General features: G+C 32.7%; 1 protein-coding gene across 3 annotated transcripts in view; it reads left to right on the plus strand.

Annotated features, from left to right (window-relative positions):
• ASZ1 (ankyrin repeat, SAM and basic leucine zipper domain containing 1) overlaps positions 1-15,067 on the plus strand; it is a 49,910-nt gene that overhangs the window by 27,422 nt on the left and 7,421 nt on the right. For all 3 annotated transcript variants that reach the window (XM_039222884.1, XM_039222883.1, XM_039222886.1), the window contains exons 5-10: positions 7,865-7,976; positions 8,728-8,862; positions 10,018-10,142; positions 10,885-10,960; positions 12,444-12,500; positions 13,456-13,565. In XM_039222884.1, the coding sequence (XP_039078815.1) occupies positions 7,865-7,976; positions 8,728-8,862; positions 10,018-10,142; positions 10,885-10,960; positions 12,444-12,500; positions 13,456-13,565 (615 nt within the window). The remainder of the gene's footprint in view (positions 1-7,864; positions 7,977-8,727; positions 8,863-10,017; positions 10,143-10,884; positions 10,961-12,443; positions 12,501-13,455; positions 13,566-15,067) is intronic.

A 15,067-nucleotide genomic window follows, 5' to 3' on the forward strand; every position in this document is an offset into this window, starting at 1 on the left:
GTCTGTGTTAGTAAGGTTGGGAGAATTTGGGAAGATGGGAAAGCAGAGAGAATGTTCTAGGTATTTCTGGAGGGAGCCAATAGCCTGTTCTTAAACTATGGACCCACCACACTGGAAATTTCTTTGATTTCAAAATATGTAAGGATTTCTGCCTTAAGAATATTCCAGATTGGTAAGGAAGAAATAGAACTCTCAGTATTTGCACATAACCAGATACTAAATATAGAAAACCCTAAAGACTTAAGAAAAATGACTAGTAGAATAGATAAACGAATTCAGTGAAGTTGCAGAATACCATCAATGTAAAGAAATCTGTTCCTCATACACTAAAAATGAAGCAGATGAAATGGAAGGAAAACAGTTCCATTTACAGTTGCACCAAAAACAATAAAATATGTAGGAATAAAGTTAACCAAAGAGGTGACTCTGAAAAGTATAAAGCACTGATGAAAGAAATTCAAGACCATGCAAAGCTATGGAAAGACATTCAATGCTCATGGATTGGAAGAACAAATATCATTAAAATGTCTATACTACCCAGAGTAACCTACACATTTAATGCAATTCCTATCAAAATACCAACAGCATTTTTCACAGAACTAGAACAAACAATCCTAAGATTTGTATGGAACCACCAAAGACCTTGAATAGCCAACACAAACTTGAAAAAATGGGAGGTGTCACAATTCCAGACTCCCGAGTTCTGTTAAACAGTGGTAGTAATTAAAACGACAAGGAACTGGCACAAAATTAATCACATAGATCAATGGAATAGATTAGAAAACCCAGAAATAAACCCACAATGATACAGTTAATCTTTGAGAACAGAGGAATGAATATCCAGTGGGAAAAGGACAGTCTCTTCAAATGGTATTGGGAAAACTGAACCACTTTCTTACACTATATACAAAAGACCTGAATGTGAGACCTGAAACTGTAAAAATCCTATAAGAGTACACAGGCAGTAATTTCTCTGACATCAGCCATAGCACCATTTTTCTAAATGTGTCTCCTGAGGCAAGGTAAATAAAAGCAAAAATAAACTTTTAGTAGTATATCAAAATAAAGCGTTTCTGCACAGTGAAGGAAACTGTCAACAAAACTAAAAGGCCCTCACTGAATGGGAGAAGATATTTGTAAATGGCATCTCATAAAGGGTTAATATCCAAAATATATAAAGAACTTAGACAATTCAACACCTAAAAAACAAATAATTTTAAAAAATGGCGAGAAAGCACGAACAGACATTTCTTCAAAGAAGACATACAGATGGTCAGCAGACATGAAAAGATGTGCAGCATCATTCATCATCAGAGAAACAAATCAAAACTACATATCACCTCACACCTGTCAGAATGGCTAACCTCAAAAACCCAAGAAACAACAAATATTGGTGAGTATATGGAGTAAAAGGAACTTTTTGTACTGTTGGTGGGAATGCAAACTGATGCAGCCACTGTGGAAGACAGTGATTTCTCAAAAAATTAAAAATAGAACTATCCAACAATCCAGTAATCACACTACTGTGTATTTACCCCAAAGATACAAAAACAGTAATTCAAAGGGATACACACACCCCTGTGTTTATTGCAGCACTATTTACAATAGCCAAACTGTGGAAGCAGCCCAAGTGTCCATTGATGAATGGAAGAAGAAAGGGTGGTATATATATACAATGGAATATTATACACCATAAAAAGGATTAAATCTTGCCATTCGTAACAACATAGAGCTAGAGAATATAATGCTAAGTGAAAAAAGAGACAAATACCATATGATTTCACTTGTGGAATGAGTAAAAAGACTTGAGAAAAGACTAAAAAAAAGGAATCAGAACAGATAGCTCATGAAGACAAAGGATGAAAACAAGAGGAAGCAATGGAGATGAACTTTGATGTATGTGTATTTAATGGATAATATTATACTGTCTGGAAATGTGAAATATGAATGCTAAATAAGGTTTTTGGAAACAGGACAAAGTACAAGTAAAACTCAAATAAGTACTAAATCATGCCTACAAAATCTACGAGCTATAGTTTACAGAGAGTGGGGGCAACCTAAGAGTAACTAAGTATTCAAAAGATCTTACCCTATTAGACTAAAAGCACAAGAAAATTAAGACATGGTAGTGGAGGAGACCATAGCCTCATTAGGAGAAATAGATCTTATGTTGCGTACATATCATAGGGTCTTATGTGTTTTACTAAGAGCAGAGAAATATGATAATGTTTAATGACTTTTTTGAAAAGGAAAAGCAGAGTCATCAGACTTTCAAGGCAGAAAAATGTAGTGAATAGCAATTTTATTGAACCAATGAAAACAAAAAAAAAATATTGTCAATTAAGTTATCAGTCATTACACTAAAGGATAATGGGCTGAATTTATCAACTGAGATGTTGGTTTTAAAAAAACAAAAGATGGCTAAATGCTATTTATTAAAAAAGTTGAAGATAAAGGAGTATGAAATAGCCCTTTACAAATGAAGGCAAACTCATAGAAATCAAGATTGTCAGGTATTACTAATATTAAATGCAGTAAATAGAATAAAGAGCTTTCTATTATAATTAAAGGCAAAATCGATGAAAATATAATAAGCATAAACTTGTACCCACTAGAATACATGGCCACTAAATCCATAAATTAAAACCTATTAAATCAAGAAGATCAAATATATATGTAAAATGAGCAAGGACATAGATGCATCAAAAACATAATAAATACACATGTAATGATGGAATAGATAAGAAAATCCTGCATGTGTTAAATGTAAGCATGGCACAAAACATAGAAACAGACCGTTCATTATGCGTTACTGTGTAGAATGGGTGTGGATACAGAGACAGGCCAGAGTCATTATCCTCAAAGTACTTACAGTTTAGTTGAAAAAAAGAGATGAGTTGAACAAATACATTTGGCCTCATAGCTGAACTGATTTTTAAAAAAGCACAAAATGCTGAGAGAACATAGAAGAGAGAGGGATTGCTATCTCAGAGGAGGTGGAGCATCAAAAGATTGGGGGTATGTTGACTTCTAAAATGAAACCTTAGAGGTAGATTATGAATAATCCTGTTGACGAAAAGAGTGAAAAGACATTGCATTCAGAGAGTGCTCTAAGTATAGGACATCAGAGGAGAGAGAAATTGGAATCCATGACCTGCAGACATCACCTAAGTCTATTAGGATGGAATAGGATTGCAGGTACTAAAATGGTAGACAGAGGACTTAGCATGATAGATACACTTATTTGAAATTTTTAAACAGTGAATTGACATGATAAGAGTTGCAAGTACGGAGGAAAGACTAGAGACAAGGAGGCAGTTATCCATGTAAGAAATGATGAGGACCTGAACACTTGGAAGGAGAGAGAGCAAAGTAGACAGATACAGATTATGGGAAAGAGGTAAAATCCATAGGAATGCTGACTTAGATATGAAAGCACATGAGGAGTCATGGATAAATTCCAGGCTTCTGGGTTGAGCAGTGCATGGATTGTGATGCTATTCACAGAGGTAAGTAATAATAGATTTGTGTGTTAGAGGTAAGTAAGGTGGTGACTTCAAATTTAGATATGTGTTGCATATATGTTTTGTTAGGATAACCATGTGGCAATGACAGATGTAATATTGTGCCCAGGAACAAAGCTTGGGCTAGAGATACAGATTGAGTAGCCATTAGTGTGTTCACAGTAAAGTCAGGAGAGTAGGTGAGATCATTCAGACATGGTGTTTATGTAGTGAAAAGGAAAGAGCATGGAGGACCTTTAAAATCATACTTTTAAGTGCTAGAAAAATAAAAGGAGTCCAAATAGTTGTTTTGCCAAAGCAATTTTGTTAGAAGGAGCAGGCAGGATAAAATTGAAGTGATTTAAAGAGTGAATTGGAAGTAAAGAATTCTTACATTAAATCTCAGGAATAGAAATTAATACTGAAAGTTATCATTAGCACATTGTTATCATGTAGACCACTTATTATAAAGTTTTATAACTTCCCTGAAGTTATATGAACTCTTAAGATTGTTCATAAGAGTATATAAGATTGAATAATTCATTTAGATTTTGTTAATCAGTAACAGGCAAGACACAGCAGATGTTACAAATTTCTGTAGATGTAAAACCACTGGAAGAATTGTTCTCTCCCCTCTCAAAATTGTCATGCAACATTACTGATGGTATCAATAACTTTAATAACTGTTTAGAAGCTAAGTAATAAGTCTTCTAGGTAATCTAGACTCTATTACAGGAGTTTGCTGTTCTATTCGGTAAATTCTGCTTTTCTTAGAAGAAACCAATGCCACATTTTTAAAACCCATTTTTCAGTAGTAATCTGAAACTTCTTAGTAAGCAAACTATGTGGCCCAGTACTTTTCTTATCTAGGAGGAAGTAGGCATCTCTAAGAAGCAATTTATGTCCATGTGAATTGGCCAAAAATTATAATCTCTGCTGGTTCAGGATTCTAAGAGATACTGACATTTCAAAGAACTTTAATTTTCAGTGCAATTTCAGAACAGATTTCAGCAGAAAATCAGAAAATTCACTTACAGTTTTCAGTAATGGGGTTTAAGCAAATGTGACTCAACACTTTCATGTCACCTTCTCTGGATATTCTGCCCAAGTGTCACTTCCTTCAGAGTATATTTTAGCCAACTTTATTTAGGTTCTCAATTTTGCCATATTGCAGAGTAAGAAAAAGAGAACTTTAGATTTCTCTTTATCAGAATAGGTTGCAAAAAGTAATTTTCAGGAGATGAGGGGTGGGGAATAAACACAAAAATCTTACTTCAGTCACACACTAACAGTGATCGTTTAGCAAAAGTTACTTCACTTTTATTTCTAAACCTGTATTTTCTCATCTGTAAAGTGAGAACACTTTCTGCTTAATAAAGTTGTGAGCAGTGAATGAGATAACTGCTTAGCCCTGCATAATGATTTTGTTTCTCTAATAGTCAATGCTGAGGTTATAAAAGTTTGATGATTCTGTGTTCTACACTGGTGTTTATCTGTAAGTTGTTTTTTATAGAGATTAAACTATATGAGCTAGATTTTTATAATTTGGAAATTATTCTGCCCTGTGGATTTTTTAAATTCTCTGTGGTTATGGCTTATCATAAATTCACAAGTTGAAATAATAATCTTAATGTGTGTATTTATTAGGTCTTGTATCCTGTAACCTTACTAATTCATTTATTACTTCTAATGCTTTTTTTGTAGATCCTGTAGGGATCTCTACGTAGACAGACTGCTGTCTGTGAATAAAGACAATTTTACTTGTTTTCCTACCTAGATGTCTGGTTTTTTCTTGTGTTGCACTGGCTAGAATTTGGAATACAATGTTGAATAGAAGTGACTGGAACAGACGTCTTTGTCTTATTTCTGATCTTAGGAGGAAAGCATTCATTCTTTCACCATTAAATATGGTGTTACCTGTAAAATTTTCCAGTTGAAGAAGTTCTCTTCTACTCTTAACATTGCTAAGAATTTTATTAGATGTCGGATTTTGTAAAGTACTTGTTCCGCATTTACTGAGATAATGGTGGTTTTCTTTTTTTTTTTTTTTTTTTTTTTGGTCAGATGTTAAACTAATCTTGCGTTCCCAGGGTAACTGTACTTGGTTATGATGTATTATCCTTTTGATGTCTTTATGGATTCTATTTGCCAAAATTCATTAAGGACTTTGACATCTATGTTCAGTGAAGATTGCTAGTCTATAGTTTTCTTTCTTTGCAGTGTCTCTGGTTTCTGCTATTAGAGTAATCCTTGCTAATAGAATGAATTGGGAAACATTCTTTCCTTTTCAGTTTACTGGAAGAGTCTGAGTAGAATTGGTATTACTTTTTTCATTAATTGTGTGGTGAAATTTAACAGTGAAGCCATATGGACCTGCTCTTTTCTTTGTGGGAGGGTTTTATTTACCAATTTAATTTTTTATAAATTTAAGACTATTCAGGTTCTTTATTTTTTGGTGTGTTTTGGTAGTTTGAGTCTTTTGAAAAATTTTTCTGGTTCATCTAAGTTGTCATATTAGTGGAAATTTGTTCATAATATTCCATTATACTTTTAAAATGTGGAGAATCTGTATTGATGTCACCTCTTATTCATGATACTGGTAATTTGTGTCTTCTTTTTATTTTGATAAATTTGATTTTGTTTGTCAGCTTTGATTGACTTTCTCCTCTTAATGAGAATCTGAATAAGGTGAAGGAGTATGCAGTATGAAGGTCTAGGAAAAGGTGGAAGGAACAGAACTTGCCTGGTCCCTGGAAGGGGAAGAACTTGGCATTTCCAAAGAGAATAAACGATAAGTGGCCAAGACAGAAGCATGGAGAGTAATTATGAGGCTGTTGCAGTAATACAGGTCAGAGAAAGATGATGATGGCTTAGCTTAGACTGCTTACAGTGGCTAACAAGATGGTGAGAAGTGGTTAGATTCAGAATACATTATGAAGGTGGAGCCAGTAGCACCAGCTGATGACTTATATGTGGAGCGATGGAGAAGAGTCATGAATGATGTTTAGTCTTAGGCCTGAGTTGTATAGTTAATGGTAGTTTTGTGAAATAGGGAAGACTGGAAGCAGATTTGGGCTGTTACAGAGAAGGTATGGTAGAAGAGAGGCATCAAGAGGTTTAATTTAGACTTAGTGGAGAATTTGAATTAGTTGACTCAAATAATTTTGTTCTATTGTGTATATTTTCCGTACTTGCTTAAGTTATCCAAGCAATTCACTCTTTGCTTTGTAAAGATTATCTGTCTAATGAAGCCACTGTATAGGAGATATTCAAGATAGAAGAGGCAGTGCTTGACAGCTACCTTAATGTATAGTTTCCAATAAGACACTGAAATTTTAATACACTAGGAAATATAAGAAAGAGAGAAATGTGTGAATCTTTTTGCGCTAGACATTAGTGTGAAGGGATCAGATTCAGGTTATACCTTAAGTTAACAAACCTTATAGAGAAATATTCTGTTTATAGGTAGTGTATGTGATGTAAGTAACCAAGATGAACCTCCTTGAGATCAAAACAGATTTCTGAAATTATTTACTTTGTTGTTCTTTTGTGAAGTTCTTTATATAAATCAGATATTTGAGCCAACTCAGGAAGATTGAGCCCAGAATCCCAGACGTCCTTTAAAACAGACCATGATACTAAGTTCAGCCCAAGTAGAACTGATAGAATCTTTCTGGTATCCTTTGTAGTAGAACAAGAAGCTAACTTCCAGGAGGAGAGGGATTGAGTCTCTATTTTGAGAAATGATACAGGAGAGGGAAACCACTGTGCTTTCCCAGAAAAGAGTCTGAGAGTCTGGCTAAACTATGAAACTAATCTCTTTCTTGATTAGAGTAAGCCTCCAAGTCAGGATAAAATTCTTTCAGCCTTAAACTAAAATAGAATCATAACAGACTACATTAAGAAATAAGAATAAGGTTTTAAACTTCTATTTTTATTAAATGTAATAAATAAAATATAATAAGCATTTAACAAGTATGAGAGATCCTGAGAGGACAGGGACCTTTTTTGAGTCAGTCATCACTATATTCCCAGCATAAGCATAGTACTCTGATACTCTCCTATGTGGATATGTAAATTAATGAAATCTCATATCAAAAAGTATGGCTTTTTTAGTGATTTTTTTTTAAACACATGTCTTCACTAGAGGGTGCTGTGTAAGCATTCAGTACTTTAAGTGTCTTCTTCACATTTATTTGCTGGGAGATTGGATTTTTAAATCACCTGATTTATTAAAAGCTTTCATTTTCTTTTCTTTTTTCAAAACAATACATTGGCATTTTGTATGGTAAAGTTAATGAAATTGAGTAGCTGTTAATATTGACATTAACACAGATGTTTCTTTTCTTCCTCCTCGTTAGGAGACTTATGACTCCAATCATGTATGCTGCACGAGATGGTCACCCTCAGGTTGTTGCTCTCCTTGTTGCTCATGGAGCAGAAGTTAATACCCAGGATGAGAATGGTTATACCGTGAGAATCGATTGTACAATGTTCCTTTTCCTAAGACATTGGTATCTTGTCAGTAGTCCACAAAAAAGTTTTTGGGTTTTTTTTGATGTTTTATTTATTTCTAGGAGAGAGAGAGAGACAGTGTGAGCAGGGGAGGGTCAGAGAGGGAGTCACAGACTGAAACAGGCTCCAGGCTCTGAGCTGGCAGTCAGCACAGAGCCCGACGCGGGGCTCGAACCCACGAAACGCGAGATCATGACCTAAGCGAAAGTCGGACGCTTAACCGACTAAGCCACCCAGGCGCCCCAAGAAAGTTTTTTAAGAAGTAAAAATTACAGAGGGACTGGGATATAATTGCTGTTTGGTAAAGAAAATCAACAGCTGAAACAGAAAACAGGAATTATCTGACTCTTTTTGTCCTCACCCTTGACAAAAGAAGCAGTAACACACAGCAAAGCCTGGGTTCTAGAATACACAGAATTCTATTTTATAGAAAACAGTTCAGTGATTGGCAGATAAATTATTCTATGACATCATTTGAGTATGTAAAACATTATTTGATTTCTAAAATCTGTGAACACTGGCAGTCTGCTTTGCAGTTACAACTTTGGAAATATGTTTACATTAGATTGTAAAATGAAGAGATTGGGCTATTCTGTTAATTAACCATGCTCACTGTTTTATTGTGCCATAAATACTGTTGAAAAGTTTTCCTTTCTGTCTCATATACACTCCCTCTCTTTAAACATTCTTCTTTTTCCCCCACTTACAGGCTTTAACATGGGCAGCACGTCAGGGTCATAAAAATGTAGTTTTGAAGTTGCTTGAACTTGGAGCTAATAAAGTGTTACAGACCAAAGATGGAAAGACACCAAGTGAGATTGCTAAAAGAAATAAACATCTAGAGGTATCCTATATATTAATTTTTCTATGGCATGTTACATTATCCTTTCTAGAACTTTTGTATTATTTTGTTAGAACTCACAACTGTCATAATTACTGTGTCTGTTTACATATATAATTACATATATATAAATTTACATATATAACTTTCCTCTGGCCAGGTAATGAAAACTTTATCTTAGTCGAGTATTCACATTTACTAAATAAGAGGCATTTATAATGTGGTAATTTAAACGCTGTAGAAAGAAATAATAAAGTCTTATTCTGACCCTAGAAATAAAATTGTAGTAGACCATGTAACATTTCAAACTAGTCCAGATTTTTAGAAATTAATTAATGTATTGAGAAAGCTAGTAAAATGCCAAAATTTGAACATGTGATTAAAACACTTTTTTTTAATTTTAATTGGTACATATTAGACATTTTAAAAAATAAGTAAATTAAGCTAAAATTACCCTGTACAGGTGACAAAATATTTAATAAAGAGATAACATAGTTGGGTAGATGATCTAATGTCATTCACATATTAAAGTCAGTAGTAAATATATGCCATATGTTAAATCACTTTATTGATAGAAACTTTTAGTCTTAATATTAAAACTTTTGGCCAAAGGGCTACAGTTTCTAAGCAAGGATCAATACAGTACAAGTGTAAAACTATGTAGTTCAAGAGCTTCTAAACCTGAGTTTCTGAATTTGAAAGCATGTACCATTCCAGAGGTTCCATCATATAATCAGACCAGGCCACTTTCAGTGCATGGAAAATAACTTTATTTTTTAAGCAATCTGACAAACATGCCTATCATTTTCTAACTCAAATCTACATTTACAAAAGTATTCTAGAGTAATTGCTAACCACTAAAGCCCTGTGAAATTTCAAAAAGAAATTTATGGTTTTTCTTCTAAGCTTTGAAAATTTGAAACCTTTTAATGAGTTACTGCATTATTGAATTTAGGGTACATGACACTGAAATATTAAGAAATTTATGAACATCACAGATTATTGTGACCCATAAATTGTTTCTTAAAGTGAGATTTGATTTTGTGTTCTGGTTGATTATGTGGCATAACCCTGACTTACTAAAAAGTTAGATTTTAAGTATAAGTGATAGAATATATAATGTTAAGTATATTTGAATGGCTTGTTAACTTTTTGCAGATCTTCAATTTTCTTTCTTTAACTTTGAATCCATTGGAGGGAAAGCTTCAACAGCTAACTAAAGAAGAGACTATTTGTAAACTATTGACAACAAATTCTGATAAAGAAAAAGATCACATATTTAGGTAACATGTTTTTGTTCAACAAAATACCTATAAATGAGTAAAAAATATATATGCTTTTATTAGTTTTAGTAAATGTGATGACATTTAAAATATGTTTTACACTATTACAAGGAAATTTTAAATATCACTGAGAAATGTCTAGATTTTAAATGCTTTTTCTCCAGAATTTTAGAAAAATTTTATATATGTGTACTACTAACAGTAATGAGAATAATTTCTAACTTTAAAATATCAACAAAATTTATTTCTAAAAGGGTCTAAGATTATATTTTGGTCAGTGTTCAAACTAGACTGCATCTTGCTTTCTAATTCCTTTTAGCAGACTTCTGATTTTATAAGCTAAAATTAAAAATATACCTTTTATGAACATAGTTCAGTACCTGACTACAAAATTATTCTGTGCTTACCCACATTTAAAATGATTAAATCTTTACTTCCTACAGTTAAAAAGATTTTCATGTATAAAAACCCTGTAAGGAATATACATATTGACAACTATTTTCATTCTTAGGAAAGATGAGCTACATTTTACTATCATTATTTTTTCTGCTTACTTATATCTTCACTCAAGAAACCTTCCTTATTCCTTTGATATAATATAGATCTAGTGTGTAAAGTTGCAACTATATTCTATGTAGATACATTATTACTCGCTCTCATTCTTAATCTGTATATATAAATATATACTGATTGTGCATTTATAGTCCATTCTGAAATTGACATTACTACAAAATGTGTCTAGTTCATATACAGCATTTGGAGACCTGGAAGTATTTTTACACGGTCTTGGGCTTGAACATATGACAGATTTATTAAAGGTAAGATTTTGTATAAGCTACAGAGAGTTGTTGATGTATGTTTATTTGTTGGTAAACTAAATATTGATTCGTAAGCATGCTTATATAAAAGTGCCAACTATACTTTTCTCCATAAATTGTAGTAGATTCCATTTTAAGCTTGCAAGCGTTTGAAAAATTTATTGTTCTAGAAATTTATATAAATTTGAATCTGGCTGGAATAAACAGCTTCTATTCATTGCTAAAAGTTCATAGAACTCCTCCTTGTACATCTAAGCCCTTAGATTTTTTTTTTAATGTTTACTTATTTTTGAGAGAAAGACAGAGCATGAGCAGTTCAGGGAGGGGCAGAGAGAGAGGATGACACAGAATCCGAAGCAGTCTCCAGGCTCTGAGGTGTCAGCACAGAGCCCAACATGGGGTTCGAACTTACAGTGAAATCATGACATGAGCCGATGGGATGTTTAACTGACTGAGCCACCTACGTGCCCCCGCCCCTTAGATTGCTTTTAGAGTTTCTTCCTGTATAGAATATTAGAGGCATGGTTTTAAGTCAAACAGATCTGGTATCAGATTCTTGCTCTAATGATTATTAATTGATATATGTGACTTAAATCTCTTTCTTCATAAGGATGATAATACCTAGTGTAGGATGGTCATAGATATTAAATTAGATCATATGCTGCGCACTCTTTTTGGTACGTTAGGATGTATTATGGGGTTTGAGTTATGGTAGGTTAGGGATGCATTATGGGGTTTGACAGTTATCAGGCATTTAGCTGATATGAAGCAGTAAAGCACTATTTAAAACAGGCTCTGGGGCACCTGTGTGGCTCAGTCGGTTAACTGTCCCGACTTCATCTCAGGTCATGATCTCACAGTTCGTGGGTTCAAGCCTTGGTTCAGGCACTATGCTGACGGCTAAAAGCCTGGAGCCTGCTTCAGATTCTGTGTCTCCCTCTCTTTCTGGCCCTCCCCCACTCATGCTCTGTCTCTGTCTCACAAAAATAAATAAATGTTAAAAATATTTTTTAATAGGCTCTCCTTAGCAATATATGAACACTCTGTTTAGGTAGTTCAGAATTGGGCTTCATTGTACAGTCTTGAAATGTCTTCCTATTTGAGAAATACTGAGTAAAACTGAATGTTATTGATTGTTTAATATAATGCAGTTAGAAATTTAAAACACTCATTGAACATAATTTCTGTCAAATTTTAGAGAACTACCTTTCTTTTTATATGAGCATATATAAATTGTAATGATTTTCTTTGAATCTGGGAAACCAGCTATGTTTGTACTTTTTTAGGTAATTATTTATACATGTTATGACACTCATTATCATCTAGCCAGTAGAACAATTCTTTACTTGTATATTCTATCCCCTCCTAGAAGTGAAAGTTGTTTAGGAAGGTAGCATATAACTGACTAATTTATGACACTTGCCTACTTTCCTTTCTGATATTTTATTTATATTGAAAGGTGGTGGTTTTTTCTTCTCTGCAGGAAAGGGATATAACTTTAAGACATCTTTTGACCATGAGGAAAGACGAGTTTACAAAAGTTAGTATCAGTTTCAAAAACTCCATTTTTTCATATTTTAAGAATTGTGGATGCTTTTATTTTTTATTTTAAAAATTCTGGGGCTACAGACCATAAATTATCATTTACTAGTTTCTTCTGTTGCATACGATTATGGATAACCATATCTAAAATCTTCTGTTACAGTATTAAGTTGCTTTAAGAACATTTAAGGACTTAGAGTTGTTGGGTTTTTTCTTCAGGTTAATAATGAGAGCTCAACTAAAACTGGTTCTTCCTTTCTAAATCTGGACCAGTTTTGTAAAAGAGGTTACTTAGAAATAAGAGGTGGCTTTTTGTATACAGAGGTATGAATATGTGTTGTCCAAATGCTGCCTTTTGCTGGGTTCTCAAAAAAATCAGGACCTATTATTTTGCCATCTAGCATTATTAAGTAACAATTTTAAAATAGCTTTGAAAGTAACAATTAAAATATTAGAGATACTTTAATAAATAAGATACTAAAAGGTAATGATCTTCCTCCATGAACACATTGGAAACTTGAAATCTTCAGTATTATTAAAAGTCAAAATAAACATTATACATAGCTAAATCCAAGAGAGAAAATTTAGTTAACACTAAAGGTAGAATAAACACAAAAAAGAGACATAATCCTTCTTTAATCACTGGTAATATTTTAAATGCTTCGAAGGAAAATTGCTTTATTGTGGTTTTGGAAAGATTATTTAATATCTAGTCATTTGTTTTCAGAATTTTGCAAAAAAATTGACTATAGTCACTTTCTAAATAAAAATTTTAATGATGTAACCTGTCAGTCACAGTTATAAGCAAACCATTATTTTTCAGTACATTTCTTATTTTTAATGTATATCTGTTTTTTAAGATATAATCAAGGAGAAATTTTTTTCAGTAATTTTGAATATGAAATTACTCAAGTATGACTGTCTTGTTGCACCTTAAAATCATTTCTACTTAGAATGGAATTTCCAGTAGAGATCAGCAGAAAATTATGGCTGCTCTTAAAGAACTTGAGGTAGAAGAGATAAAATTTGGAGAACTACCTGAAGTGGCAAAGCTGGAAATCAGGTAAAATTAACATTAATATTGTTTAGAATCAGCTGTTCTTAAAAAAGAACTAAAAAGTTTAATTTTGATAGTTTCTGAGTCTTTTTATTTGATACTATCATTTCCCCAAAGAAATGAACAGTTCATTTTATCATGTATTGTGTTGTGAAATGGGAGGTAGTTTATAAAGTCAACTTTTATAAAGTCATTTTACTGAGAAGCAAAACAATGCATCTTCTTGTTAACTCACCTAGAAACATTATTTTACTTTTTCATTTCATCTTGTTATGAAACTGTAAACTATGAACTATATAAGAGATGCCATACTTCTCATACTATAGTTCTTACTGTACTCTTTAAGTCATTTTATGTGTAAAGTTGAAAATTCAAAGTAGTAACTTTTTCACATAGGGCAATAAGAAAGCATTTCGTAACGTAGCTCAGCTCCACTTTCAGCCTTATTCTTTAAAGAATTATGTTGTCAGTGTATAAAGTTTGGTTTCAATATTATAAACTTGTCAAACACTGATTATTAGTAATAGTAATCTAAAATCCACTTTTAAAATAATTGTAGTTAATTTTATTAATATTTCTCAGGGCAGTAAATTGCTTAACTTTTTATTTGACGTAATTATAGAATCAGGAAATTGCAAAGAGATGTACAGGGAAGTCCCATACAGTCATTACCCAGTCTCACCCAGTGTGAACATCTTGTCTAAGTATAGTACTATATTAAAGCCATAAAACTGACATATGTAGTATAATCCACGTAGTTTGTTTTCACTGATTATACATGTGCTCAATTTTGTGTACATATATGTCTATTCAGTTTTATTGTATGTGTATCTTTATGTAACCACTGCCACAAACAGTGTACTTAACATACCATTACCATAAGGCTCCCTCACACTACTTCTTCATAGCCACACCCATCCCCCCAATCCCTAACAACCAATAATTTGTTATCCATCTTGATAATGATATTATTCATGAATGTTACCTAAATGGAATCATATATTGTGTATCCTTTTGGATTGGCTTTTTTACTCGTCCTAATTCCCATGAGGTTCATCCAAGCTATAGCTTATAAAGTATATTTACAAGTGTAGTACCATCATCGCTAATGTAGCCTATCTAAAACTAACATTGCAACTATAATAAACGTGAATTAAACAAATGATAGATTTCTACACCAGTTTAGAATTTGGAGAGGCTTTACATGGGATAGTTTAGATGATCCAGATTTATTTAAAAAGCTTATTGAAAAATTAATTTATTTCTGTTTCTCTTAATCTGTCTCCTTATAATAAGATGATCTGTATTCACAATAATGCCTCATTGTTTCCAAATAACATTCTAACTCTGAAATATTTTTTAAAAATTAAATATTTGAAAGGATTTCAGTTGTGAGGACTTAAAATCAGCAAACCTTCTTAAATCTCTGTTAATTTTCTTAATTTTTAACTTATTTTCTCTATGAAGGAATATTCTAAGTTCTCATGACTAATTTGGAAATTAAAATT

This window comes from Hyaena hyaena, unplaced genomic scaffold (assembly GCF_003009895.1).
Source record: "Hyaena hyaena isolate Hyena2069 unplaced genomic scaffold, ASM300989v1 scaffold_1206, whole genome shotgun sequence".
NCBI classification, from domain to species: Eukaryota; Metazoa; Chordata; class Mammalia; order Carnivora; family Hyaenidae; genus Hyaena; species Hyaena hyaena.